Here is a 27,241-nt window from a genome sequence, read left to right on the forward strand (position 1 = left end):
AAAGCACAGACAGATCAGGCAGAAAATACCTGCATTTTCCCTAGAACATGGAAGCAGTTTTTATATTCTGACTGTGTTTTAATGTCCTTCCAGTCTTCACTAATGGCAATACTGCAGGTATCATCTCTGGAGAGGCCACAGAAGAGGACAGAGCGCATTTTTCAGACACCACCTCTTCTGATTTGACAGAATTATACAATATTAGCTTCACAACAGCTCAGGGCCTGCCTGCTCAGAGGCATCATTTCATGTCTGACATGAGTAATCCCAGCTGTAGCCCAAGGAAGAGCCATGCAGGCCATTCTTGTTTGGAGAATGAATAGTTTGCCATCCACCAGGAATCACAGACTTCCTGTGGAGCAGGATCCATTGTCTCAAACTACAGCAGTGCAAGTACCAGCAAGTTGCTGGGAGCCCTGCAGAAAAATCACTTGCATCCTCCAGTGAGTTACACCTCTGTGATTGCTGTCTGGACCCTGTTAACTGTGCTCTGACAAGAGTCTTGAGTCACAGAAAACCATCAGTCATCGAAAACGCTGCTGTTCCTGTGACTGGAGCTGCTCTCCTTGGCCATCACTCGGTACGAGATGCGCATGAAGGAGCCCATGAGCAGCACGACGAAGAGGATCAGGAGCAGGGACCAGACCCCTGGCTCGATCCCCTTGAGGAAGCTTGGGCTGTCCTGGGGGATGGTGCTGCTCAGACTCAGCAGGTACCCAAGAGTCCAGCCAGATGATCTATCACCCATCTATTGAAATAAAAAGGAGAGGTCAGAAGAGAAGGAGACGGCCTGGACCCCAGCTGTCTTTCTGTGCATGGGCCCAAGGCTTTGTATGTATTATCTGAGACTGCTGCAAGGATTTGGCTTGCAATGAGGAGCTCTCCCACTCTGAGTGCCCTCAGTACACCAACAGGCCTTAATGGCACTTCCACCCACAGCTCTGCCCATGGGCACGGGTGCTCCGTGTAAGCTCTGGCCTGGGCAGCCCCCTCTCTCCTGAGCTGTGCTGTAGGGGAGTGCTGTTCTCTGCTCACTGACGGGTTTTTCTAGTGGATCTCAAGCCTGCATTGTGGATAGTTGTCTCTCTGGCTCTGGTTGAAGCTCAGACTTATGGTTTAGGTTTGCTTGTCTCTGTCTTTCCAAGATGGGCTCCTTGGGGGTCCTGGGCCTACCTCATTACCTTGCCTTTTCTGATGGTCACTACTTGGCCCTGCTCAGTGGGACCATGGCTGTGATTATCAGTTGTGAAGAGGTCTGGGAACAGGCTTTCTTTTCTTTTGTGAAGGGAATGACCTGAAAAAATTCCCCTGTCTTTAGGGCCTCCAGATCCCAGAGCAATTTCAGATCTTATTAGAGATTGGGTTAGATTATTAGATATTAGGAAGAAATTCTTTGGGAGGGTGGGCAGGCCCTGGCACAGAGTGCCCAGAGCAGCTGTGGCTGCCCCTGGATCCCTGGCAGTGCCCAAGGCCAGGCTGGACATTGGGGCTTGGAGCAGCCTGGGACAGTGGAAGGTGTCCCTGCCCATGGCAGGGGTGGAATGAAGTGAGCTTTAATATTCCTTCCAGTCCAAAACCAGTCTAGGATTCTATGATGATAAGGTATTTATCAACCCTCATGTGTTTAAAGGTGGTTGCAAAAAGGTAGGGAAGCACCTTTTGGCTCAGGAAATGTTACCAGCAGCTTGTCCTTAGCATTAAGTGGAGATCAAGCTGTACTTCCTTCCCTGTCAACACAGATTTCTAAAGATGGTGCTGATCCAGAGAAGATTTTTGACCCATGTGTTTTTTAGAGAGGACAAGTGTCATCTCTGGCTCTTTGACAGTGGTTTTCTTGTTTATCACAACTGTGAATCTATTTAACAAAACTGCCCTGCTGGAGAATCCCAGCTGGTTAGGGCTTGTCAGTGTGGGAGCAGGCTGGCTGTGCTGGGACCAGCCCTCCTGGGAACTGGGAACACTGTGCTGAAGGAACTGACCTTCTGGAATGCAATCCAAGCAGGCTGGTCAAAGTCAAGTGTGTATCCTCTTGTACTGAGATGGAAGATGAAGGCAGACACAGTGCAGTAATCAACAAGTGTATCCAGGCTTGCCTGGGACTCCCTCATTAGCTGGTGCCATTTCCAGAACAAAAAAAAAAAAAAAAAAAAAAAAGAAGATGGGGGAGAAAAGTAAAATAAGTAAATACTCAATAGCCAAATTCCAGGCCTGCTACAGCCTCTCCTTTCCTGTTCTGAAACTGACTGTGGGACTGGAGGAGGGGGTTTGTGTCCTGTGCCCACTGAAACCACATTTCCTGCACTCACTGGGCTGTGGGGTAGAATTCAGTGTCATCTGTTACTTTGTTCCCATCTTACCGAGCCAGATCCAAGAGCAGCAGGACTGACACCAGGTTGCCTTGCTGGTGAATTGCTTGGTAGGATTGATTCCCTGCTCTCTAATTAGGTTAAGCTGATGCTGCAGCCTTTCTCCCAGCTGGAACATTGGGATCTTTCTCCTCCTTCCAGAAGAGAATGCTTTAGGGGACTGCCTATGGCTCATTAACAAACCCTGGAGAAATTGCCCCATTTGAATGTTACTGTGGATGCTCCATCAGTGTAAATGCAAATGAGGGTGACCTCATAGCCACCAGCTCGGGGAAAGAAGTGACAAACTCCCTCTGGCTTGGGCTCCATGGGCTCAGGTGAAATGGGATCAACCCTGGAGTCTGAATAATTGTGTCCCTTACACTTAAGGACAGAAGGACAACAGAAAGACAAAGGTGATGTGCAGGAGTGAGTAGACAACCTTCCTGTTTACTCCTTAAAATACTGTCAAAGGTATTTGTGGCTTTTCATTTAATTAGGTCCAGGTGTTACCAGCAGCAACTGGGATTTGGGAGGAAGGAAAATAAGTGGACCCTGTTTCCTCAAAGTTAAAAAAAAAAGAAAACCCAAACCAAAGAAAAGCCCCACAAAAAACCAAAACCCACAAAACCCAGACAAATACAAATTTTTCCCTGAGGGAGCCAGTAAGTTACAGCTCTATCAGTCTGAGCCCTGTGGGCTTTTGCAGCAAACTGTTCCTTGCTTCCCACTCTCCCTGCACACCGAGTCACTCCACAGTTACCTCTTTGACAGACATCCCACACAGCCTCTGGACAGCCTGACCCAAGTCAGGAGAAGGTGCAGTTCCTCTCAAGAAGTCCATGGCCTCAGAAACCACCTACAACAGCAGCAGAAATAATCATCAGGTGGGACTGTGCCCTGTGTTCTTGCACTGCACACCAGAAATTGCCCCTAGGGAAGTGAGGGGCAGTGGCTGAGCATTGCCAGGGTGCCCTTGGTGTGCAGGGTTGGTTCCTGTGCCTTGGAAGGGCTCAAGGGACACGAGCAGAGCTGTTGCTGTCTGGAGTTGGAAACAGGTCTGTTCCCAGCACGCATCCAGCAGCCTTCCTGGCCCTGCCTGGATAAGTAGACTGGTCATAGAACGAAAAAATCATATTGGTTGCAGAAGATGTCTAAAATCAAGTTCAACCATTAACCCAGCAATGCCAAGCCCACCACTAAACAATGTCCCCAAGTGCCACATCTACACAGCTTTTAAATCCCTCCAGGGATGGTGATTCCACCACTGCCCTGGGCAGCCTGTGCCAGGGCTTGACAACCCTTTTGGTGAAGTTTTCCCTAATATCCAACCTCAACCTCCTCTAGCACAGCTTGAGCCATTCCCTCTCCTCCTGTCCCTGTTCCCTGGGAGCAGAGCCTGACCCCCCCGGCTGTCCCCTCCTGTCAGGAGCTGTGCAGAGCCACAAGGTCCCTTCTGAGCCTCCTTTTCTCCAGGCTGAGCCCCTGTCCAGCTCCCTCAGCCTCTCCTGGGGCTCCAGCCCCTTCCCCAGCTCCCTTCTCTTCCCTGGACATGCTCCAGCCCTTCTTGCCCAAAACTGAGCACACTATTCATGGAGTAACCTCACCAGTGCTGAGGACTGGGAGATGATCCCGATGCTCCTCAGCACCATGTCCATGGGAGACTCAGGAGCAGGGAGCTGGGGAAATTCCAGTTACCCTCCCTGGAAATGCCCTCAGCTTGTCCTAGGATCTTGAGCTACTCCTGGCTTAACAATCCAATGACTTTGGCCACTAAGTTCAGGTTCTCAGGTAGAAGGGTGCTTGTGCTGCAGCATGATGAGAAATTTGTAAGAGAGGGGCAGAGGATCTCCAGCTTTACCACAGTCTTGGTGTGGGAAGACCTGCTCAGCACACAACTCCTGACTGTCCCATCCCTGGTGGCTCCATGGAGCTCTAGAGTTGGTCTCATCAGCAGACATTGAGGAAACATAGATGAAAAAAGCTCCCCCACTGTCCCTGTGGGAAGCCAGTGGTCCATGTTTGAACAGCTGTGTGGCAATGAGGGGGAGAGGGCAGGAGTGTCATGGTCTGGATGTTCCCACTGTATTGATTAATGGTCAAACTGGTCCCATTTCATGGGTTCCTCATGCCAGTTGCTTACCCTAGTGTAAATGAGAACTCACCAGAAACCTGGTCTGAAGGGGCTTGAGACCACTGCTGAGGGAATGCTTGAAGAAGTTGCAGGAAGAGGAAGAGTTGAGCAGGCTTTGCACGAGGTTCATGCAGGCTGTGGGATTGCTGGAGCCCGTGATGTTGAAGACCTCCTTGGGGCCAGGGATGTCCCATGTGTCATCACTGGCAGCACAAGGCCCAGCATGCACCGATTGCCACTGCACTTGCTGGGAGTAGGTGAGGGGCCAGCAGGGATTGGACACAGCTTTAGCACTTCTCTGATCCTGGAGGCAGGATAAAACAAGGACAGAGGAGCAAGAGAGGACATTGGCAACCCAGGGCTTCACACAGGAAGACAGAATGCAACATGGTTAGGAACAGCTTTCCCCAAGCACCGCAGTGCTGAGATTGAACAGGGAGACTGTGAAAGCTTTGCCAAATCTTATGGCATCAAGTCAACCACGAGGCCCAGCCAGGTCCCAGCTCCTGCTGAGCTCAGGGCCCGTGACTGGACCTGTTGAGAGGTGATGAGTCCCAGCCCTACCACTCTCCCTTAGAGCACAAATACAATTTCATGCATCCTGTGCTCTTTCTAGTTGCAAGAAGGAGGCTGTTCTGATCTGCCTTCCAGATGGTTCAAACCCCACAAGAATCAGTGGTTCTTATCTCTAGCAATTTAGCACTATAACTGTGGTGAAGTTGGTGTCCAATGTGTGACATTCAGGTCTTAAATAAGGGCAAGTCAGGTTTATAGAGAAGAAAGTGAATGGGCAGGGAGCAGTTAATTCCTGAAAAACACAATTTTGATGAGGATTATGGTGATTCTTGAGTTTGTACCATCCTGTACCACTCTTTTCCTCCTCCCCCATTCCCAAGTGAAATAAAGTTTGGAAGAACCAAAAACTGGCATGTTTTCAAAATGAAATATTGCTCTTTTAAAGATGCTTCAGGGTTAAAGTCAGCAAAGGAAATACCCCAAATGGAAGGTCCCACTTGGTTCCTGGGTGCTCCCATTCTGGGATGGAGGAGCAGTTCCTAGGAGCCAAGGCAAGCCTTGCCTCTCCTTACCCTGAAGGTGATGTTGACACCTCTGAAGAGCAATTTTTTGCTTGTGTGTGTTAAGTAGGAGCCAAATCGAACCTGTAAGTAGGAAATCCTTGAACTGGTGCCTGTGTGTCTGCTTGGAGGGAAAGTTTTACAAATGCACTGGGTTTTTCTACTATGTGCAAACAGCCTCTACTAAAGAGGGATTGACTTTAAAGTGATCGACACTTTGCCCATTACCACACCTTGTGCAGCTGGCATTTGGTGATGTTGTGCCCCTGAGCAGACACTCACCTGGATGAGCACAGCGAGCAAACACTCACACTCACACTCACCTGGAGGAGCACAGAGAGCAGACACTCATACTCACACTCACCTGGATGAGCACAGCGAGCAGACACTCACACTCACACTCACCTGGAGGAGCACAGAGAGCAGACACTCATACTCACACTCACCTGGATGAGCACAGCGAGCAGACACTCACACTCACACTCACCTGGAGGAGCACAGAGAGCAGACACTCACACTCACCTGGAGGAGCAGAGAGAGCAGACACTCACACTCACACTCACACTCACCTGGAGGAGCACAGAGAGCAGCCTGCTGCGGAGCTGCTCCGTGCCGTGGCAGGGGCACTGGCGGCTGTGCACCCTGTGTGTCTGCCCGTAGAGCTGCAGCCTCACTCCCTCCTCTGGGACCTGTTTCTCTTCTTCCAGCTCGGAAGTGAGCTGTGCTGAGGTTCCTCCCATGGACAGGACTCCTGCCATCCCCTTCCTGGAGGGGACCAACTGCCCTTGCCAGTCATACTGACCCAAAAAGAACAAGAAAGGTCAATCCTCGACACTTCTCCATCTCAGTCACAGCCAAGTGCCAGCATTAGTGCACAGAGAGAAAGCAGCTCGACAGTGCCCACAGCCCAACTCTTTTTTGCCCACAGGACATAAGGGTGCTGAACCAGGGGTTTGGAGGGAACAGAGGAGCCAGTGTACAGGCACTGCCACCTGCACAGAGCCTTCCCACAGCCTGTGGGGGCAAACAGGGCTGCCCAGCCCGAATGGCTGTACCAGGCAGTGGTCTCAGCAGGCAGAAGAAGGGGACAGTGGAGAGGGTGGTGGAGCATGGCAGGGACGTTTCCAAGAGGGCAGATATGGGTTTCAAGTGCTGCCTTGATGCTAAAGTGATCCTTCTGTCAGAAGAACCCTGTGGCATCATCTCCTGCAGTCTTGCAGGACTGACTTTGGCAATGCTGAAGTTTGCAGCACACGCAGGAGAGTTTACATGGGGTAAACACTCTGTGCCTGGCTGGAGGAGGCTGTCAACAGGTCTGATAATTCCCTAACCAGTGTGTGCCTGCTGCTGGTTATCAGAGCTGCTTTTCACATCCCTGATGAGAAGTAACTCCGTCTAACCCACCTTTCTCTTGCCTTCTGAGTTCTTTTTGAGACCCTTTGGCTTGAGAAGTGATGGGTGAAACAAGAAAACTGAAATGATTTTCTTTTTGTTTAGCAAGTGCCTTCTAAATACAGAGCAGGCCTTCTTGGTGTCTCACTGAGAGAGGCTTTTGCTTCAGCAGCAACAGAATCTGCTTCTCTACCATCCACAAGACTCCCCATGGGACAGCTGGACTCCAGTGGCAATCCCACAGCACTCCACAAACAGCAACAACTCCTGTTAGACAGAGGCACTGAGCTACAGCTGCAGTGGAGTTCTTGGTGATGGCCATGTCCAGGCTAGGTAAGGTCATCTACGTGAGCATCCTGGATGTGCTGGCCAGAAAGCCTCATGTCTGACAGGACAACTGCATGGATGTGTTCATGGAAGGCCAGAGCAGAGATTTGGTTCTTCAGCCTAGTTATGACCATGGAACCACAGAATGGTTTGGGTTGGGAGGAATATTAAAGCTCACTTCATTCCAAACCCCTGCCATGGGCAGGGACACCTTCCACTGTCCCAGGCTGCTCCAAGCCCTGTCCAACCTGGCCTTGGACACTTCCAGGAGTGGGAGGATGGGGCATCCACAGCTGCTCTGGGCACCCTGTGCCAGGGCCTCACCTCAACCAGCTGGTGCTGGATCTAAGCTGCCTCCTTTGAAAGGCAGTGGAAGTTGTGCTGAAGCATTAAATACAGGGGTTTACCCATCCCATCACTTGTCTCTGTGGCTGTCTCTTAACAGGAGCTGCTCAGCCCAGCTCTGTGTGGCCCAGGGAGAATCATCCTTTACCTTGAAGAAGTTTTCCAGGACGTAGTTAACAGCAACCCAATTGAATGCTTCTTCCTCTGGGCTGGACAGGATTTGTGCCCCTTGAAAGTTGAAGGGGGATGACTTCAGGGTGCCAGTCAGAGCTGCAAGGAGACTGGCAGAGAGGATGGGATGGGTGAGGCTAAACACAAAAGAAAAAGAAGGCACATTTGATGTTACAGGACCCTGCCAGGAGCTGCCTGCAGTGGGGGCACACTGCAGGGCTTCTGCTGTGCTCCCTACTTTGGGTAGTAGCCCACAGACACAGTGACAATCCCACTCCTGCTGCTGCTTCCCTCTCCCCTCACATGGCACTGGAGGCAAGAACAGCAGAGGGATGGTTTGAACAATTGTGCCACTGTTTAAGAATTTAGAACCTTAGTACCCTCTGTTACTGAGGAAATCCTCTGGCCCTATCCCACTGGCCTGGTCCCCTCCAGACTTTACTTTTTCCCACTGTCTAAAAGGAGATGAATGTCCCAGTAATGTGGTGACTGAGAAGAGGGTCCACAAGAGTGTGTGTGATAAGGGGAACCTTCCCAGCACCATTTCCAGTTTGCTGACAAGAAGCACTCCTGCAAGCCCACGTGGGCTGTCACACAAACTGAAAACACTTGAGCTTCCAGACTGATGGGTGTTTTCCCAAGCACTAATTGTGAAAGTGGAATTGTGAAGGAGACACTACCAGCCTGGCAGTGGTTGCAGGACTGTCATCTTCATGGCTGCCTGGGGCAACACATGGAGACACAGCCACACCATGCTCCTCTCCTCAGGGCCCGAGGAAGGTTTACCTGGCTAGCACATTAGGGATGGCTCACCCTGCAGAGCAGACAGGGTGAGATGCCTGTTACAGAATGATCCCGTGGTGTGTGCTGATCTCTGGGTGTGGGTTTGCAACATTCACTCACTTCAGCTGCCTCATGCTGGCTGTGGCTCCCAAGTACAGGGGGGTTTGGCTGTGCTGCTCTGCTGGGATCTCATTCTGGGCCCAGTTCAAACACGGCTCCAAGCTCTTCCCAGCTTTCTGAGGAGAATCTGAGTAGCTGGAGACTCCTGGACCTGAGGACCATGGAACAGAATGGAATTTTAAGGGAGGTTATGGGAGAACTGTGAGAGCTGTTATCCCAGAGATTGCTACCCTAGGACATGGTTAAGACAGAACCTGTCACAGGTGGAATGAAGGAGGTCTTGCAGGTATCCATCCTGCTAAAATATGGAACTGAGACAAAAATGTGCACAGAAATCCCAAATTACACTAAGACTACCCTAGCTCTGCAGCTGAGACATCTATACCTGCCACATGACTGCTGCAACAGCTGAGGCTGTCTCAGCCCACAGAGGAAGAAATGTGGCTTTAGTTGCTATAGAAATAAGCAAAGGACACACAGAAGCTGATGTGTCACCTCTCTCCTCCAGCCACTGAGCCCCTGCTGGCAAGCAAGACCCCCCTGCCCTAGAGGAAGCCAGTGCTCTGCAGAGGGAAGCTCTGTGCCAGCCTTGACTCATTTTTCCAGCAAGTCAATGGGGTCTTAAATGCTGGTTTTGAACTACTACCCAGGAAGAGTCTCCCTTCCCCATCCTCCTGATTCCCTCACCAGGTGCTCTGCTTTCTGTGGCACAGGCCACTCACACCTGGGCTCCAGACCTGCCTGGGCCTCTTGTGCTGCTGCTGGCAGCAAACTGCCTCACAGAGCTGCTGCTTAACCCAGCCACTGAATGAGGGACACAAACAAGGTTTCAGGGAGCCCTTCTTGCATCTTCTGTGTGTGATTTGTGTTGTTTACAGCCTGCAATGGCACAAACCCTGTTCCCTGCTTGCTGTGCAGCTGCCCTCCCACAGCATGCTGCTGCTGAGGGCTCAGTCCTTCCCAGCATCCCACTACAACCAGGCTTTAACATCAAAGCAAGATTAGGAGATAGGGAAGGAAAACCCCATGCATTAATGCATGAAACGCTCTCAGCTGGCATTGGCAGGGCCAAACTGATTCAAATTTGTGAGGAAAACCCCCAAATTCTCTGAAATGGGACACCTAAAGGCAAGCTGAACTCATGCTTGTGTTGTCAAATGCCACATAGGGGATTGGAGTCTTTTCAGCTCTGTCCTGGAACTACCCCCCACTCACTGCCCAGGGCACAGTCAGGAGGAGGCAGAAGATACCAGGAGTCATCCTGCAGTCAGATTTGTCTCCATTGCTGTTCACTGCCTCTCCTGGGTGAGAAGCTCCAGCAACCTTGGCTCTACCACTGATCCATGTGGACATCAAGACAAGCCACATCCTCTCTGCATGCTTCCCTGCCTGCAGCAGCCCCAAAATCCTGACACCTGCTACTGCCAAGTGCCTGATGGCCAGCTGTGTGTGGCTAAATCTGCCCAGTCAAGAAGAGCCATACTGAAAATAAGCATGTGCTTCACCATTTCTGTGCACAGCTGGGTGGTGCAGGAGCCAAGGAATTTATGGCACAGGTCCATGCACAGGTCTCTGTTTTTCCATCCATCCCATGGCAGTCTCACAGACCACTGAGTAGGAAATGGGCACCTTACCTTGCACAGGACAGGAGCTGCATCCTCTGATCACCCCAGTCTTGTTTGCCTTGGTGGTTGTCCACTGGTAGATGAACAGGATGGTGCGGGATGGACCAGCATCCAGAACAATGCCATACTGGAAAAACCCCAGAACATTCTACTGAAAAACACTATTGAATGCCTGCTGACTGATATTGTAGGGTTACCCAGCATATACAGGTGTTCTGCATGACCCCTGGGCCTGCACTGCAGTGTTTGAGTTTGCTTGTTACATTCAAAGAGCAGGCGAAGCCAGAAGATTATGAGGATTTGCAGGGGATCATCTGCATTTCTGAATATATATGAGGAACAGCAGGAGTGGAGAAACGCCCAGAAATACACCAGCCCTACAGTGGCATGTGCTGGAGCTGCTCCTGAAACCAGGCAGAGGGCTTCCCCTGAGAGCTGAGCCACCTGGAGCTCAGGAAAAACAGGTCCTAAAGCAGTGGGAGATGGCACTGTACGAGTTCTCCACTGATTCTGGGGCTCAAACTGCTGCTGATTGGTTTGCTCAGGCTTTTGTGCAGGGATTGGAGGGCTGCAGCTCACTTGTCCCGAGGAGCCCAGGACTCCTGTGTCTCTTTGATGTCCCACTGCAGTGAGGGTGTGACACAGGCGAGGATTGCCCTGATGTGTGCAGAGCTGTGGGAGCTGCAGCAAGCAGCACAGACACTGCACAGCACAGCAGCCCTCAGAGACAGAGATGATGTCTTGGCAGGAAGAGCAGCAGCAGTGAATATGACCAGCTCAGCCCCTTGTCCCCTGGCAGCTCTGCTATTACCCAAGCCAAGGGCTCTTTGTATCTTTGTCCCCAGTGTTTGTCTGTTTGCTTCTGACCAAGCCTTGCTGCTCCCAGTATATGAGGATGAGCAAGTGGAGGCCACTGGACCACCCTGCAGCACAGCTCTGGATGCCCCCACACCCAAAACAGCTCCAGAGCTAGTCTGGGGCTCCTCTGCTCCAATTTCATGACCCCAGTTTGGTCATTTCATGACCCCAGTTTGGGATATCTCATACAGACAGGAAGGAAACTCATGAGCTGCATGGTAGTGCGTGGTCGAAGCTGGATCTCACACACAAATAGATCTATAACTGAGTGGGAGGAGAAACCTCCTGAGAGGTTGATGTTAATGCCACCAGAAGGGTTTCAGCACCAGACTGAGCTGGCTGCAGCCTCTCAGTGAGGCTGGCTGCCTGCTGCCCTCCTGGAGCTCCCAGTTGCACCAGTCCTGGCACCCAGGCCAGGGGCTGGCGGGGCTGGGCTGGAGCAGCAATGCGGAAGGAGGCTGGAGCTCCCTGCCCGAGCCTGCTGGCACCCTCCCACACCAGTGACAGCTCGGATTTCTAGCAGGGACATGTTGGCTGCCACAGAAGAGGAAGAAAGGAATGGCATTGGTGGAGAAACATGGATATTTTTTTCCTCCTTCAGAAAATTAGAGGCTGTGCTGGGAGCACAACAGAGAAGGGGAGGGATCACCACATTTATGTCCAGCTCAACACCAGGAAAGGACAGAACATGGAGCAATAATGGGGTTTTTAATCCAGTTTTGTTTCTGAGAGGAACATGGAGGAGGGGTGCTATCTCTAAACACACAGGATAGCCTCCTTCTGTTGGGTGAAACAATGGTGTGCCACTGAGCTCACCTCAGCAACGGGAGCACCTAGAGACAGAGCAGGGGAGCATTAACCCCCCCAGATCTGACCCAGCTGTGAGGAGCACACTGGCTCTTTGATTGAAATCAAGATAGGACCAAAGAGAAGAAGGCATGAAAGACAATTTGTTTTTAGGACAGAAGGAGCAGTTCAGGGGCACATTCCTGCTGACTTCTGAGAGGGACCTAGCTCTTTCCCTGCACTGACACCACTGGTTCCTTGTTGCTTTGAGGAAGCTCCTGCCATGGGCTGCCTCCTCTCAGCCTGCCCTGAGCATCTCCACTGATCCATGGACCATATCCAGCCTGCATTCCCTGACCAAGCAAAGGGGTGGGCTTGTTTCTGGTTTGAAAACCTACAGCGCTGAAAGATGCCAACCTGTCCTGACAGTCTTGTCCCAGTTCATCGGTTTGTAAGCAGCTCAATAATAAAATAATGTCAAAAGCAACAAAACAGCCCAGCTTAGCTGCCTGTCTGCCCCCTGGAGAGCCCTTACCTTGGTCCTGAGCGGGGCCACGGGCACATCTTTGGTGGAGACACAGAGCAGCACGATGCCCGTCAGTCCGGCTACGATCACCAGCCAGGGGGGAAGCAGCTCACGCCAAGACATGAAGAGCTTCTCCTTTCACCAGGGAGGAAGCAGTGGAGCAGCAAACCGGCTGCTTCAACAACCTTTAAAAAGAGCAGCAAGGCGTGGCCGGGGCCAGGCTCTGACTTAGCCCAGCCCCAAGCCACAGGGACCACAGGGGCGCGTGGGCCTGGCTGAGATGTGTCAGGCAAGCTCTGCTTTCCCTTCCATCCCTGCTGCCCATAAATTACAGGAGGGCTCCGTGCCCGTCCCAGGGCCAGCTGTGCAACAGCACCGCTGCAACCTCGAAACTGCCCCAGGCAGCAGGGCTGAGGTAAACAGAAATGTGGGGTTAACTCAGCTGGGTAATAAGCAGAAAGCAGGCAAAACTCATCCCTTTGGTATTCCTCGTCTGGCAGTGTGAGCTTCCAAATTAGAAGTGGGGAAACTGCTTGTCACTGGATTTACTTTATTCCTGAGGGCTTGAGCCCCCCTTCCTGACAGCCTCCCTGTGGAAAATAACCAAGGCTCAGGCTTTATGAAACACATGCCTGCTTTCTCCTGACAGTGCCACAAAGTCTCATCCCTGCAAATGGAAATTGTGAAGAAAACTCTGTGGCTGCTCGCACTGAGGCATTTGGCTGATTGCTCATGTCCACAGACTGGTCATGTATTTGAAGATCAAACCAGGAATGGGGAAATTCCACTTCTCTGGTTTTGGTGACATTTCCTCTTTTCATTGCTGTCTGCCCATGAGGAAGCCTCAGACAGCCCCAGGAACCCTGAGCTTTGCTGTGTAGAAACATGGAATCACAGAATCTCCTGAGTTGGAAGTGACCCACAAGGATCGAGTCCAACCCCTGGCCCTGCACAGGACACCCCAAGTCCCACCATGGGGAAGCTCCTGGAGCAGGTTCTGTGGAGAGCTGCTGAGTTGGTCAAGGCTCCTTCCTCTTGCAAGGAAAGGCTGAGGGAGCTGGGCCTGTTCAGCCTGGAGAAGAAACAGCCCAGAGGGGACCTCAACAGTGTGTGTGGGTATGTAAAGGGCGGTGTCAGAGCATGGACCAGACTCTGCTGGTGCCCAGCAGTGGACAAGAGGCAGCAACTGACACCCAGGGAGTTCCACCTGAACGTGGGGAAGAATTTCTTTCCTGTGTGGGTGACCAAGCAGTGAACAGCCAGCCCATAGAGGGAGTGGAGTCGCTGGAGATATTCCAGAACCGTCTGGACACGACCCTGTGCCGTGTGCTCTGGGATGGCCCTGCTTGCAAGGGAAGGTGGGACCAGGTGACCCTCTATGGTCCCTTCCAGCCCGAGCCATTCCATCCTTCTGTGATTCCATGTGCCTGAGAGCGCTGTCCAAAGGCTCCTTGAGCCCCGTCCGCCCTGCCCGGCGCTCAGCCAGCCGCACCAAGCTCCTCGGGCCGCGATGGCCGCGGGGAGCCCGGGGACACCCAGGGCAGCCGCCGCGGAACCTTGCTGCGGCGGAACCTTGGTGCTGCGGCGCGGGGCCCGCGCGCGGCGGGGGCGGGCCGGGGCGGACCGCGCGGAGCCGGGGCGGGAGCTGAGGCGGGATCGGGGCCGGGAACGGGATCGGGAACGGGGCCGGGATCGGGAGCGGGAGCTGAGCTGGGAGCGGCCCCGCGGACCCGGCCAGGCCGACATGTACGCGGGGCTGCAGGAGCTGGGAGTGGCCAACGGCGAGGATCTCAAGGAGACCCTCACGAACTGCACGGAGCCGCTGAAGGCCATCGAGCAGTTCCAGGTGCGTTGGGTGCCGTGTGGGGCCGGGCTGTGCGGGGACAGGGAGCACAGGGACGGCCCCCAGTGCTGTCTGGGCTTTTCCTGGCTTTCTCTGTTATCCTGGGTGCCGTTGTGAGTTCCCTCTGCGGTTGTGTTGCAGACGGAGAACGGGGTGCTGCTGCCCTCGCTGCAGTATGCCCTGCCCTTCCTGGACCTGCACGGCACCCCCCGGCTCGAGTTCCACCAGTCCGTGTTCGATGAGCTGCGGGAGAAGCTGCTGGAGAGAGTCTCTGCCATCGCTTTGGAGGGGAAGGTCGAGGAGAGGTTTGTCAGCAGTGTCCTTGGTTCCTTGGAGTGGGCTGGGAGCTGTGTGTGAAAAAGCAGTGGATGGGTGACTTCTCTAAAGGAGAGTTGGCTTCCTCAGGGACTGAGTTCCAGAGGCTTTGAGGTGGCCACTTTGTTCCTTTGCTGCTGCATGGTACCTAGTCTCGCGTTTTTCCATGATTTCAGATACAAGAAGCTGGAAGATCTCCTAGAGAAGAGCTTTTCCCTGGTCAAGATGCCCTCGATACAGCCCGTGGTCATGTGTGTCATGAAGCACTTGCCCAAGGTGGGACACTGCACTGGTTGGCTGGTGTGACGTGGTGTGTCACTGGTGTGCCATCTCTGGTGTGCCTCTGGCAGGTGGGCTCTGCTCCCTCTGCACCTGCTGCAGGTGTTGCTCAGTGTCAGTGACTGACTGAGGATTCAATACATTCTTGTGTCTGCTAATAGCTCAGTGGACTAATTCAAAAAGCATTTTACCTTTTCATAGTCAGACAAGACTATTTCCCTATTTCCTTCAATCCGTGCAGCTTCCTAAAAAGCCAAGTTTGCTGATAGGTGAATTTTTCCACAGCTGATTTACAAATCTCTGACAAGTGGAAGGTAAGATTTGAAGAGTGCAATTAAAAGTAGTCAGGAGGGAGAATCAGATCTGTGAAACAAAAATCTCTAGGATTGTTCTTATTAAAAGCATCATATTGCATTCAAAGTAATGGACTCAAAACACTGCTGGAACTTCAGTAAATTACTGAGTTTGGAAATATCACCTCAAATCTCAGCACTGGAGATTTAAAGTAGATCTTTTTTCTTCCTTGAAAAAATTAAGGGTGTGTGATTTGGTTGTTGAAGTCTCTTAGGGCTGGTCTACTGCTACACCAGGTGGGTGAATGCCCAGACTGCCTGAGGTGGGGATCAGGGCATGGAGAGGATTGTCCTGCCCTGCTCTGTGCTGGGGCAGCCTCACCTTGAGTTCTGGGGCTGTTTGGGTACAAGATAAAAAACATCTAAAGCTGTTGGAAAATGTTGAAAGGATGGGGAAGGGTCTGGAGGGGCCCGTGAGGAGCAGCAGCTCAAGACATTCTGTGATTCCATGATTTAGATGGTTCCACGGACAGGCAGGCAGTGAGGTGCTGCTCACTGTGTAACTGCTCTGGGCATTGCAGGTCCCTGAGAAGAAGCTGAAGCTGGTGATGGCTGATAAGGACCTGTACAAGGCCTGTGCTGTCGAGGTGAAGAGGCAGATCTGGCAGGACAACCAGGCTCTCTTTGGGGATGAGGTGTCACCCCTGCTGAAGCAATACATCCTGGAGAAGGAGAACATTCTCTTCAGCAATGATATTTCCTTCTTGCAAAATTTCTTCAGTCCATCTCCCAAAACAAGACGTCAAGGAGAGGTAAGGAGAAGGAAACCCTCACAATGCTGGTGAGGGGAATTTATCAGCTTTCAGTCAGCCATCAGAAACCTGGATTGTTTTCTTCTGCCCACCTTCACTGCTGAAGTTTAGCTGAACAAACTCTCTGCAACAAACACCAGGCCATTTTCTCCTACACATCTTGATGAAAACAGCATGAATTATTTTAGTTGTTGTGTAATAAATGATGAATGTTCTAAGCTGTTTATGCACTTCAAAAAAAGAAAGGGCAGATTTTTTTCTCTGTTGTTCAGTCTGGTTTTAATGCACTTCAGCTGTTCTGAAGGCTGAACATCTCTTATCACATCAGTTTGAGTATGCTGATATGTTAAATTTAATTTGCTTTCTTGGGACCTTTTTTAGTGGACATAGCTTAACTGAAGTTGCTTTTTATTTTTTTAAGTATGTAAGTTGTAAGTTAATTAGCATCCAGAAAAGCTGAATTAAATTAAGGCAGTATAAAGCTTTAATTTCAGAGAAGGCAGCACGTCTGTTATGTGAAGGGTTGTTTTAGGCCTGTTTTACTTTCAATATCATTTGGTGTAAGTGCCCTGGTGCAATTTACTCCAGGTTTGCACTGCACAGTTGTGCTTTAACCTCAGCTGGACACTGAGCACCACACCTCCACTTGGTCACTCTCCTTGAGGGGATAGAGGGAGAATCAGAAGGGTAGAAGAAAGAAACTGGTGGGTTGAGACAAAAACAGGTTATGGCTGTTGAAGATTTGGTGAACGTCTCTTGAACAAACGCTCTTGGAAATCTTGGGGTAAACAGTTCCTCTTCAGGACCTCATGTCCCTGCAGATGCTTCAGTCTTGGTAAATCATGTAACATAATTAATTTACATTTGTGTGTGTGTGGAATGAGAGCACCTCTTGGTGCTGAGCCCCGGTTTCCCTCTGAGCCCAGGTGGTGCAGAAGCTGACGCAGATGATCGGCAAGAACGTGAAGCTCTATGACATGGTGCTGCAGTTCCTCAGGACCCTGTTCCTGCGCACCAGGAACGTCCATTACTGCACGCTCAGGGCAGAGCTCCTCATGTCACTGCATGACCTGGAGATCAGTGAGATCTGCACTGTTGATCCCTGCCACAAGGTACCAGTCATGTGGGGCAGGTGGGGTTTCTGTGGAGAATTTTCTGGAAGAAGCCCAGAGAAGATGAGTCCTTTCTGTAAAGAGAGTTCAGATCTTGAACCTGAATGTCATCTTACATTCCTTGGACCTTTGGGTGAAAACTTCATCTTGGTTAACCAGAAGTTTGCTTTCATTTCATAACCCATGCATCATTCAAATTTAGGGTACTTTGGCAGTGTTAAAAGCAATGTCTAATCTGACATCTGTTCTATGTAGATGCTGCAAAAATAATAAAAAACCATCAGCTGGCTCCAGGTTCTTACTCCAGGCTTCCCTCCCATTTGTGTATATGCTCCATCTGTCAGTAAACTGTAACAGTAAATTCTTTGAATATTGAATGAAAACATGAAAATGAAAACATGAAACTGTTCAAATATTGGGAAGTGACAGATGTGGTAATGTCACAGCAGGATCTTGTTACTGGCCCCTTGTTCATGGTAGCATCACTGACCTGGAGCAAGGCCTTTTCTCTGAAGTAGTTGTTAAGTTTTACATGTATTCTGCTTTAAAGATAGTTCAGTAATACAGCTCTAAAGCAGGAACACCTCCACTGTCAATTTTCCTTTATTTAGACAGTGGGAGTGCTATTGAAATGGCCAGAAAAACTACATTTTATTTCTAAGTGATGCTGCTTTCTCAGTCTCCTACTTGTGTAAATCCACAGGTGTGCAGGGCAGTGGTGGATTTAATAAATGCCTAATCCTTAATTGCTAGGGAACGTCTTCCCTGGAAGTGGAGAAAGTGACCTCAGGTTAACTTCCCAGAGCATTCCTAACCTCCTTTTGGGGTGTTGGCCTTTCTGACCTCTGTTTGTCACCAGTGTGGTACTATGCCTAGGTGCACTAATGAAGCATCTCAATTGCAGATATTTCGAGGTCATTCTGAGCCTGTTTTCTGACATCATGAGTTTTATTGCTGGTTTAATGAGTTCATAAAGCTCCCTCCATTTGCTGGCAGTTCACCTGGTGCCTGGACGCCTGCATTCGGGAGAAGTTCGTGGACAACAAGAGAGCTCGGGAATTGCAAGGATTCCTGGATGGAGTGAAGAAAGGACAAGAGCAAGTGTTGGGGTAAGGCACTGGGGCTGTTCATTGGGAAACTGAAAATGGCTTCCTAGCACTCACAACATCTGATAGGTGCTAATTCTTCCCTAAAGCCAGCAGACCTCCAGCAGCCCCTCTGTGCAGTCACATCCCAAACATCCCTCCGTGCACTGGGGCACAGCCAAGCACCCACTCTCCTGGTGGCAGAGCTTGCACTGCTTCACTTGCCACCCTTGAGTCTTACCTGTGGCCTCATAACAAAATTCAGGAGCCTTTCTTAAGGTGTCAGAATAACTTATTACGAATGACTTGTTTGGCTTTAAACCCAGAGAAAATGGACTGGAGATGTTTGTCAGTTAAAGTACTTCATTAGCTTCAAATGACAACCCTGCTGTGATCTGGTACATTTAGGTTTCTGGAAGGTTGCCTTCAGAGTATTTTATTTAGCTGGTACTTTCAGATTTTGTCCATTGGTATTTTAAACTATTTAAGAATTTACTTTTACATGTTGTTTTTCAAAAGCCTCTGGGACCTTTCTGTCCTCAGCACTCTGGAGATGCTTAAAACCTGCCAGATGGAAGAGCTGGGGCCACCAGGGCTCCACTGCCTGTGGGCTGTCTCCCAGCAGACCTTCAGCTGGCTGTGGGGGATTTTGTGCTTGATCTCAGTGCAGAAGATGTTCAGCAATTGTTATTTGTGCTCTTTCACATCAAAACCACCATGAATGTTATTTCTTTACAAGGCAGGACGAGGTTCATCAGGTGCACACAGCTGGGTTTGGAACTGTACAATGGGGTTGTTGGTTATGTATGATAAGTGTTGGGTTTTTACTTCTTCTCAGGGACTTATCAATGATCCTGTGTGATCCCTTTGCCATCAACACCTTAGCCTTGAGCACCATAAGGCACCTGCAAGACCTGGTTGGGCAGGACACCTTACCCAGGGTAAGCATTGTAGCTTTTGTAGCTAAACTGAACTGTGCTCTAGGCTGACTGGCAGCCATCAGGGAAGGAGTGGCACCATCCAAGTCTCATTAAGTTCCCAAATGTGGCAGTTGGAACAAGGGAAACATGATTCCTGTCCATTTGCAGCTCCTGCTGCAGAGCTCTGCAGGAGCTCTTTGGACATGGTGGGCATTTTGGAACTCTCCAAACTGACCATGAATTCTTTGCATGGCTCATTCTGGCTGGCAGCTGTGCAAATACAGAATAATATGTAGAATCTGTGCCTCCCTGCTTTGTCCCTCCATCAGTTTGTCTGACAGCAGCACCTTTCTCCTGCCACCTTGAATGCCATGGGTTTGTTTGCACAGTTCTGGTCTGGTGGCTGAGATGAAACACAGTTCCTGCAAGTGGAGTCTGCAGGAGGAGCTGAAGGGTTAAAGAAGGGCAACCTGACAGGTGTCTGAACAATGGCAGCCACTTGCTGTTTTATCCCTGAGTTGTTAAATGTTCTTGTTGCATGGAGCAACTTCCTTGTGACAGTTTAAGACTGAAAGTCATTTGGGTTTCAGGACACAAACAATCCATTCTTACACACCCTTTCTCCTCCTTTCTTCTGCTGAGATGACTTGGTTTGTCCTCTCACACATTATATTCTAGTGCACTAATTGGGCTGGACACATTTTAAAAATATGTGCTCAGGTGGCTGCAAACTTCCTGGTGCATTATAAATTTACAACTCCCCCCAAACCCTGAGGTGTGGCAGTTACTTGATGCCCATTTGAGGATCAGTTTTCAATTAACTTGAACTGAATGCCTTTAGCAGTCTTGGACAAAGCTGCTAATCCAGAACAGCTTTGAATATAAACCTCTGCTTCCAAATAAATATATCATGTGAAGATCAAAATAGCTGTTTTTCTTCTCCCCTTAACATTGGAGGAAAGCCCGGATCTGCTGCTGCTCCTTAGGATGCTCTCTTTGGGACAGGGGGCCTGGGACATGATTGACAGCCAAGTCTTCAAGGAACCAAAAATGGTGAGCCCTTTTGATGTTAAGAATTTAACACATTTAATCAAATTTAGACTTGTTTATTATTTTATTGCATTCCTGATTAAACATTTGTTCTCCAAATGTCTCATCAGAGCTTTCTTGGGAAAAAACAGTTGTCACAGAGCAGCTGTTTTGGACATGCTGAGAGCTTCCATTACCCACCTTTTTATTTTCATGGGTGCCTGGTCCTTACTGTTTTAAAACCAGCCTGTACCTCTGTTAAATACTCCACTGGTTGCTCATTGCTCTGTCATTTTTCCTGGAATCTTGCACACAACTGATAGGTTTGTAAAACACGTCTTGCATGAGGAAAGCAGGATTTCCAGGAGTGGTCTCAAACTCTGGTAGCAGTTCAGAAGCTTTTCATTGACAAGAAAAATGTTTTTTCCCTCCCAGCTCTCTGTTACAGCAGTTTAATGTGTACATTGAACTGTAATCTTTCCATGCTTTGAAAATCCTTTCTCAGTGTTCCAGGAATCCCTGCTGTAGTTCAGCTGAGGGCAGGAGGGCCAACCCTGGTGTTGCACAGCAGGGCTGTTCCTCAGGAGGAATTTGCTGTTTCTGTTCTCAACTATAAGGCAGTAAATGTTTTATAAATATCTAGGGGCACATTTGAAGTCTCCAAAACACATTCACTCCTGGCTGCTGGTATATTTAAATTCACCCAGTGAGGGTGTGCACAATGCTGGGACTGTAGCAGTGAGAGTGACCAGTAATTCTGAAGGTAGTGCTGTGATTTATGCTCTCTCATGAACCTATAAGGGAAAATGCTCAGTTTTTTTTCCAAAAGTCTCTTTTGGGAGTCTCTGAATCAGTCTTTAAAATCTGTTTTATTTGTGGTTGTGTTACCACAAATAAGCCTGGGTGGTGCTGGGAGTCAGTGATTGTTGATATCAGCAGTTTGAGGTCATCCTGAGCACATCCCATGCCTGGAGCCGTGCTGGGAAGGGCCTCTCAGAAGAAATGCAACACAATCGTCCAAGGAAGGGTTTGAGCAGGAGTGTTCCTATAGTGAGATGAAGTACAGTTTTCCTAATTACCGTGGAATGTGTGGAAGTGAATTATTCAGGAATTTTGACTGGAACTGGATGTCTATAAGCCAGTTTTCCTCAGTGTAGGATGAGGCTCCTCACACTGCCTTGCTTGTGTCACAGCACTTCAGGACCATCGGGTGGCATAATGTGACCGATGATGGCTTTGTTCTGTTCCCTCTGTCCTTCCCTCCCTCCAAGGAAGCCGAGCTGATCACCAGGTTCCTGCCCCTGCTGATGTCCTTTGTGGTGGATGACCACACCTTCACTGTGGATCAGAAGCTGCCCTCGGAGGAGAAGGGACCAATCCCGTACCCCAGCGCCATTCCCGAGGCTTTCACCAAGTAGGTGCCGGGCCCCACCCACTGCAGGGTCTGGCACCAAAGCAGCAGGGAGCCAGCCAGATGTGGCAGGGGAAAGCTGCCTGTGCTAAAGGCAAGGCTTCCTGGGATGAGATTCAGTGCTAATTCATCAAGTTTGATCTTTATTTTTAACAAAACAGGTTTCCCTTGTGCTCTCTCAAATAAAATTTATCTACATAAAGTAATATTTCCTATAATGGATCATTCTCTCATTGAATATGAGAGTATTTGGTGTTTCTGTTCAGCTTCCCAGGCAGTGAATGCTGAGTTTTGGGTGATATTTGGGTGCAGCTGGATGAGTGCCTATGTTGAAGAGCACTATTGTATCATAAAGTTGGCATTTTTGACACCCACCCTCTATCTGTTGACAACCTGTCACTCCAGGGACATCAGAAAGATAATTAGAACCTCTGTGTGCTCTGCTGTGTTCAGCTCTTCCACTGATTTCTAGCACAATTCTTGACTGTGTGCCAGAATCTGGGATATTGGGTCCTGGTAGTTGTACTCTCCTCTCCGGTGTTGATGTTTGACTTTTGGAAGACTAAAACATTATTGGATTTTGTATAATTTTTGAGTATTTGGGCTTCTTCTAAGGCCCATTTTGAACAGCACTGTTGTCAGGAATACATTATAAATGTTGGCAGTTGAATCCAGCTGTTTGCTGAATGTTCAGTTTTTCTGGAGTGTGGTAGTGAAAATAGGGATGATCCATCTGCTCACTCACTGAATAGCTGCTCTTCAGTGGGTTTGAGGTTAGCCACTGCTGTACCTGCTTGATAACTATCCCAAAAGTACTTTAAACCTCTTCAAATTAAAAAAAAAAAAAAAAAGAAGCTTTATTGATGAATAAACTTTGCTTGTGCCATAACAGGTTCCTGCAGGAGAACAGAATAGCTTGTGAGATTGGGCTGTATTACATCCTCCACATCACCAAACAGAGGAACAAGAATGCTTTTCTGAGGCTCCTGCCAGCACTAGGTAAGTTTTTGTCTTATCTTCTGTTTGCCTTGTATTGGACACCCAAGAGGCCACTAAACCTGGAGTGACAGGGATGTCAGACCAGGGACATGATGTTCTGCCTTTGGCTCTTCTGGTGACTTAGTTGTGAGTCCTTGCAGGAGTGTTTGAGTTCTGCAATTTTCTGCTGATGTGAGAGTTTAGGGACAGTGCTGAGGTCAGTGGTTCCTTACATCAAGGCCTCCATTAACAATGAGATCAGTTGAGAACCATTTGGAATGAATCTGAAGGATAACAGAGCAGGTGCCCCAATTCTGCTGCTGCCCACAGTGATTGCAGGTGGTCAGAAGTTGCTGGGACTTGGCTTTGTGTGGTGGAAAAACTGGTAGCAAAATAGGACTGAACACAGCCTTAATTTTTTCATCACTATTATCTTGTTCAATGTCTCCTCTGGGATGAATTGCAGCAGAGCTCTGGAGCAATCTGCTCCTAATCTTTTATGTCTGAAGGATCAAAGCCACCTGCCTGGGCTGCCTGTTACCAAAGGAAATGAGAAAAAAATGACTGAAAGGAAGTAGGCTTACATTAGATATTGGGAAGAAATTCTTCCCTGTGAGAGGGGAGAGGTCCTGGCACAGGGTGCCCAGAGCAGCTGTGGCTGCCCCTGGATCCCTGGCAGTGCCCAAGGCCAGGCTGGGCAGGGCTGGGAGCAGCCTGGGACAGTGGAAGGTGTCCCTGACAGTGCCAGGGGGTAGCACTGGATGAGTTTTAAGGTCCTTTCCAACCCAAACCATTCTATGATGAAACCTCACTGCAGGGTTTTCAGCAGCTCTGTGGACAGGTTTTGACACATCCTTGTCAGTCTCTGTCTCTTCCCTTTCCATGTTTCATAGTTGAGACATTCAGTGACTTGGCCTTCAGTGACATTTTCCTGCACCTGCTCACTGGTAACCTCACCCTGCTCAGTGATGAGTTTGCACTCGAGGAGTTCTGCACCAGTCTCTTTGATGGCTTCTTCCTCACTGCCTGCTCCAGGTAAAGCAGATTTTTCCACTGGAGAGAGGGAGTTTACAGAATGCCTGACTTTTACTGAGCTTTTACTGCTTTGAACAGTAGTTTAGTAGTTCACCAAATTCTTCACAAGCAGTGGAAATATCAGCCTGATGCTGTTTTCCTTTAAGGAAAGGTGTATGTTTTGGGATGAAGTTTTTATCACCAAAATGGTTATGTCTTGACTGTGAATTATTATCTAAACTGCTATTCATTATCCCTAAGGTGGAGTTGCAAAGGAGAATATCCTTCAGGCTTTGCAGTAGCTCTGGCTATGGAGAGTTAACTTCAGGTCTTTGCAGTATCAGCAGTGTGCAAAAATCTGTTGTTACCTCTGGTCACTCACTCTGGCTTAGCTGGTGGCCTGCAGACAAGTTCAGCCTCCAGAAAGCTTCCTGAAACGTGGCTGAAATTACTGCTGGAGCACAGCAGCCTCTGCTGCTGCTTCCTCCACACACTCTGTGCTTAAAAATCTCCCCCTCCCTCCTCACAGTTGTGTAGGTAATTCACTCCTGTTGAATAATTCCTTTAATCCTTGAAGGTCTAAGGCAGTGTTAGTGCTTATATTAAGTTAGCCCCTTACAGAAGCTCCAATTCTCAGGGGTTTTGGATAATTACAACAAAGTCTGTGGTGGGGTGAATTATTCTGTTGCTCTGGCTTCCTTGTTCTCAAGATACTTGTCTTGGTTACTGTGCTTTCAAATGGCTCTTGCAGGAAGGAGAACGTGCACAGACATGTGCTCAGGCTGCTGCTGCATCTGCATCACAAAGTGGCCCCAGCCAAACTGGAGTCTCTCCAGAAAGCTTTGGAGCCCACCAAGCAGGTAGGAAGGGAAGCAGGAGAAGGGGATTACTGGTTGCAAGTGAAAGCAGCTGCCTTTTCAGACATTGTTTAATGGAGCACAAGCTCTGCTTTCCAAGTGTTCCAGGCTGTGGCCATTTTAATTGCCTTGTCGCTTCCTCCTCCTGTGTTGGTTTGTGTTAAACACACAGGGTGAAGCTCACTTGGTGCTCTGGCTAGAATGGAGTGTGACTGTCCTGTTTCCCCATCCCTGATTCTTGTCCTGCAGAGTGGGGAAGCTGTGAAGGAGCTTTACAACCAGCTCAGTGAGAAACTGGAGCTCCGCAAGCCCAGCCCAGCTGAAGTGACTGAGACTCCCTCCATGGAGCTGCCCCTGCCCACCGTGCCCACTCCAGCCTCACGCTGAGCTGGGGCTGCAGGACAGGACTGAGGGGAGAGGAGCTGAGCCTGTGCTGCCTTCTGAGTGTCTCTGCCCACGTGGTGGAAACAAAAACAAAGCCACTGAAGCTCCTTCAGGAAACGCTGCAGTTCCCCCAACTCACTGGCTCTGGCTGGTTAGAAAACTGTATGCAGTGCGTTGCAAGGTTGACTTTTCTTAAAGATAGCTGAGTGTCTTCTTGTAGGTCCACTTGAAATCTGACTGTACATTTTTAAAAGAAAAAAAGAACATGCATATTTTTAAGCTTAGCATCCTATGTTTTTAAACTCTGCTCAGTGAGTGTGGAGCCCTGGTGTGGCTGAGCAGGTGGCGTGGGCTCTTGAGGCTGATCATGGCTTCCTTTGGCCTTGGTCTGCCCCTTGGGGTCTCTGGACAAGGTGCTCAAGAGGAGGAAGAGTCAGAGGAGATGAGCTCCACTGAAACCAGTTCCTGTTTGAGGTTCCAGCTCTTGTGGCACATGGTAAGATGTGCTGCACTGTCAGAGGTGTCCAGTGCTGCCACCAACCCGGGCAGCAGTCAACAGCCTCTTCTCAGATGGACTTTCACAAAGAGAGCCAGAAATTGAACCAGTCTCTCCCCTTTCCTCCCAACTTTTCTTCAAAGGAGTAGCATGAAGTGAGTCGTGGAGCCAGTTACAAAGAGCAAGGCTCTGATGTTCCTCAGTGACAGTAGGTCTTGAGTGTAGGTGGAGTGAGATTCAGTTTGTGAAAAAATAGAATCATAGACATTTCCTGGGTTGGAAGGGACCTTTCATATCATCCAGTCCCACCCCTGCCATGGACACCTCCCACTGTCCCAGGCTGCTCCAAGCCCCAATGTCCAGCCTGGCCTTGGACACTGCCAGGGATCCAGCAGGAACCCTGTGCCAGGGCCTGCCCACCCTGCCAGGGAACAATTCCTGCCCAATATCCCACCCATCCCTGCCCTCTGGCAGTGGAAGCCATTCCCTGTGTCCTCTCACTCCAAGCCCTTGTAAAGAGTCTCTCCACCTTCCCTGAAGGCTCCTTTCAGGCACTGGAAGGTTGCAGTTGGGTCACCCAAAGCTTCTCTTCTCCAGGCTGGCAGGCCTGTTCTTCATGGCTCACTTGTGTCACTGTTTCTGTTCCACTTCTGCTTTTGCTTCTGCCTCAGCTGGAGTGTGCAGGGACCTGTTCAGTGCCCAACCACCCTCTGAGGAAAGAACCTTGTCCTGATACCCAGCCTAAACCTCCTTTTTTTCCCCCATCAGCTTTTGTTTCCTGGGACTTGAGCACTCTGAATGCCAGGTCATGCTCAGGAGACTCTTCTGTTTCCTGAAGCTGTGTCCAAAAAAGCCAAACAAACACAGTAGTTAAATAGAGGGGTGGAACTCCCTCCCCAGTGCTGCTCCCTCCCCCTCTGTGTGGTTTTCTTCCTCCTGAGCTCAGAAATGCTGTGTGAGGGCAGTGACACCCTCCCTTCACCACACTGGTGCTTTTTTTCTCCTTTGGTGAACTCATGATACCCTGGGGGGAACAGGAAAGGTGGGAGATGTTTGTGTTTGACAGGTGCACTGTCCTGTATCCCACATTTCCCATGCTCCTCTTGGAGCTCTCCACTGCAGCTCCCGGGGTTCAGGCTGGCTTTGGGAGCCTCTCAGCACTTCTGATACTGGATTTGTTGGAAACAGGATCTGGGTGTAACAACTGGGTCTTTCCTGCAGAGTTTTGGTTTCAAACCGTTTAAACTGTCCTGGTAACTTAGACCAAAAAACATCCCACACTGCTGCCAAACCTTGGCCATGAACCTGCTCAGGCCCATGCTCTGCTCAGACTTGGAGGTTATTTTAGGATTGTGTTGGGGATTCTCTTGGTCACTTGAGGTTCCTCATATCCCAAGGCTGATGTGGTGGTGCTCTCCTGCAGCAGGAATTTGTCATCCAACATGGTTATTTTTTTACTGCTTGGTACAAAGGTCTGTACCTGCAGAACTGTCACACACAATGGTGATTTTTCCCAGTGTTGTACATCCATGAAGAAACTGAATCCCAGAATATGAACTGGCCATTCCCAGTGCTGGTGGCAAGTTTGGCTGAGAAGGGGAGAGCTGGGCAGCTGAGAGGGAGTGGCTGCCAGTCCATGCTCTCCTGGCCTGCTGCTGCTCAAGAGTGTGAGTAGAGAGACAATTTCCAGAAAACAATTTTAGTAATGAACATCTGCTTGCACATTTTGGTAGTGAAAATCTTCCATGTTTTGAGATTCCTGTGCCAGGAATCACACAGACTCCTGTTGTGTAGGTAAACCCAGCATGGCAGGGTTTACCTACACTGGGCTGCAGGGGCTGGGATTCCAGGGATCCAGGGGTGTGGATGTGCAGGATCTGTGATTCCTGGGATCTGGGCTGCTAGGGATCCAGGGGTGTGGGGTG

General features: G+C 49.8%; 2 protein-coding genes across 2 annotated transcripts; one reads left to right on the top strand and one right to left on the bottom strand.

The window, feature by feature from the left end:
- Nucleotides 1-455: 455 nt before the first annotated feature.
- LOC121357636 (ectonucleoside triphosphate diphosphohydrolase 2-like) lies at nt 456-12,622 on the bottom strand. Its single transcript, XM_041475141.1, has 9 exons — nt 12,498-12,622; nt 10,328-10,445; nt 8,694-8,844; nt 7,768-7,927; nt 6,125-6,352; nt 4,511-4,783; nt 3,109-3,204; nt 1,980-2,111; nt 456-748 (listed from the first exon to the last, which is right to left on the bottom strand). Exons 1-9 carry the CDS (start codon nt 12,609-12,611, stop codon nt 521-523), a joined length of 1,500 nt encoding a protein of 499 aa, XP_041331075.1. The 5' UTR covers nt 12,612-12,622; the 3' UTR covers nt 456-520.
- Nucleotides 12,623-14,124: 1,502 nt separating this feature from the next.
- Nucleotides 14,125-25,099, top strand: NELFB (negative elongation factor complex member B). Its single transcript, XM_041475173.1, has 13 exons — nt 14,125-14,334; nt 14,473-14,636; nt 14,823-14,922; nt 15,800-16,030; nt 16,957-17,142; nt 18,139-18,251; nt 19,066-19,168; nt 20,105-20,200; nt 21,448-21,590; nt 22,480-22,586; nt 23,459-23,600; nt 24,331-24,439; nt 24,686-25,099. Exons 1-13 carry the CDS (start codon nt 14,233-14,235, stop codon nt 24,821-24,823), a joined length of 1,734 nt encoding a protein of 577 aa, XP_041331107.1. The 5' UTR covers nt 14,125-14,232; the 3' UTR covers nt 24,824-25,099.
- The last annotated feature ends 2,142 nt before the right edge of the window (nt 25,100-27,241 follow it).

The sequence above is a fragment of the Pyrgilauda ruficollis genome, unplaced genomic scaffold (genome assembly GCF_017590135.1).
Source record: "Pyrgilauda ruficollis isolate IOZ18807 unplaced genomic scaffold, ASM1759013v1 scaffold34, whole genome shotgun sequence".
In the NCBI taxonomy this organism is placed as follows: domain Eukaryota; kingdom Metazoa; phylum Chordata; class Aves; order Passeriformes; family Passeridae; genus Pyrgilauda; species Pyrgilauda ruficollis.

Excerpts from the sequence above, each read along its gene's own strand:
- LOC121357636 (XM_041475141.1), bottom strand. The coding sequence starts at position 12,611 with ATGTCTTGGCGTGAGCTGCTTCCCCCCTGGCTGGTGATCGTAGCCGGA. Across the intron at positions 7,928-8,693 it reads GCCAGCATGAGGCAGCTGAA|CCTCACCCATCCCATCCTCT; the intron begins GTGAGTGAATGT and ends TTTTGTGTTTAG. Across the intron at positions 3,205-4,510 it reads CCCTTCAGACCAGGTTTCTG|GTGGTTTCTGAGGCCATGGA; the intron begins GTGAGTTCTCAT and ends CTGCTGTTGTAG.
- NELFB (XM_041475173.1), top strand. The coding sequence starts at position 14,233 with ATGTACGCGGGGCTGCAGGAGCTGGGAGTGGCCAACGGCGAGGATCTC. Across the intron at positions 14,637-14,822 it reads GAGGGGAAGGTCGAGGAGAG|ATACAAGAAGCTGGAAGATC; the intron begins GTTTGTCAGCAG and ends CCATGATTTCAG. Across the intron at positions 24,440-24,685 it reads CTTTGGAGCCCACCAAGCAG|AGTGGGGAAGCTGTGAAGGA; the intron begins GTAGGAAGGGAA and ends CTTGTCCTGCAG.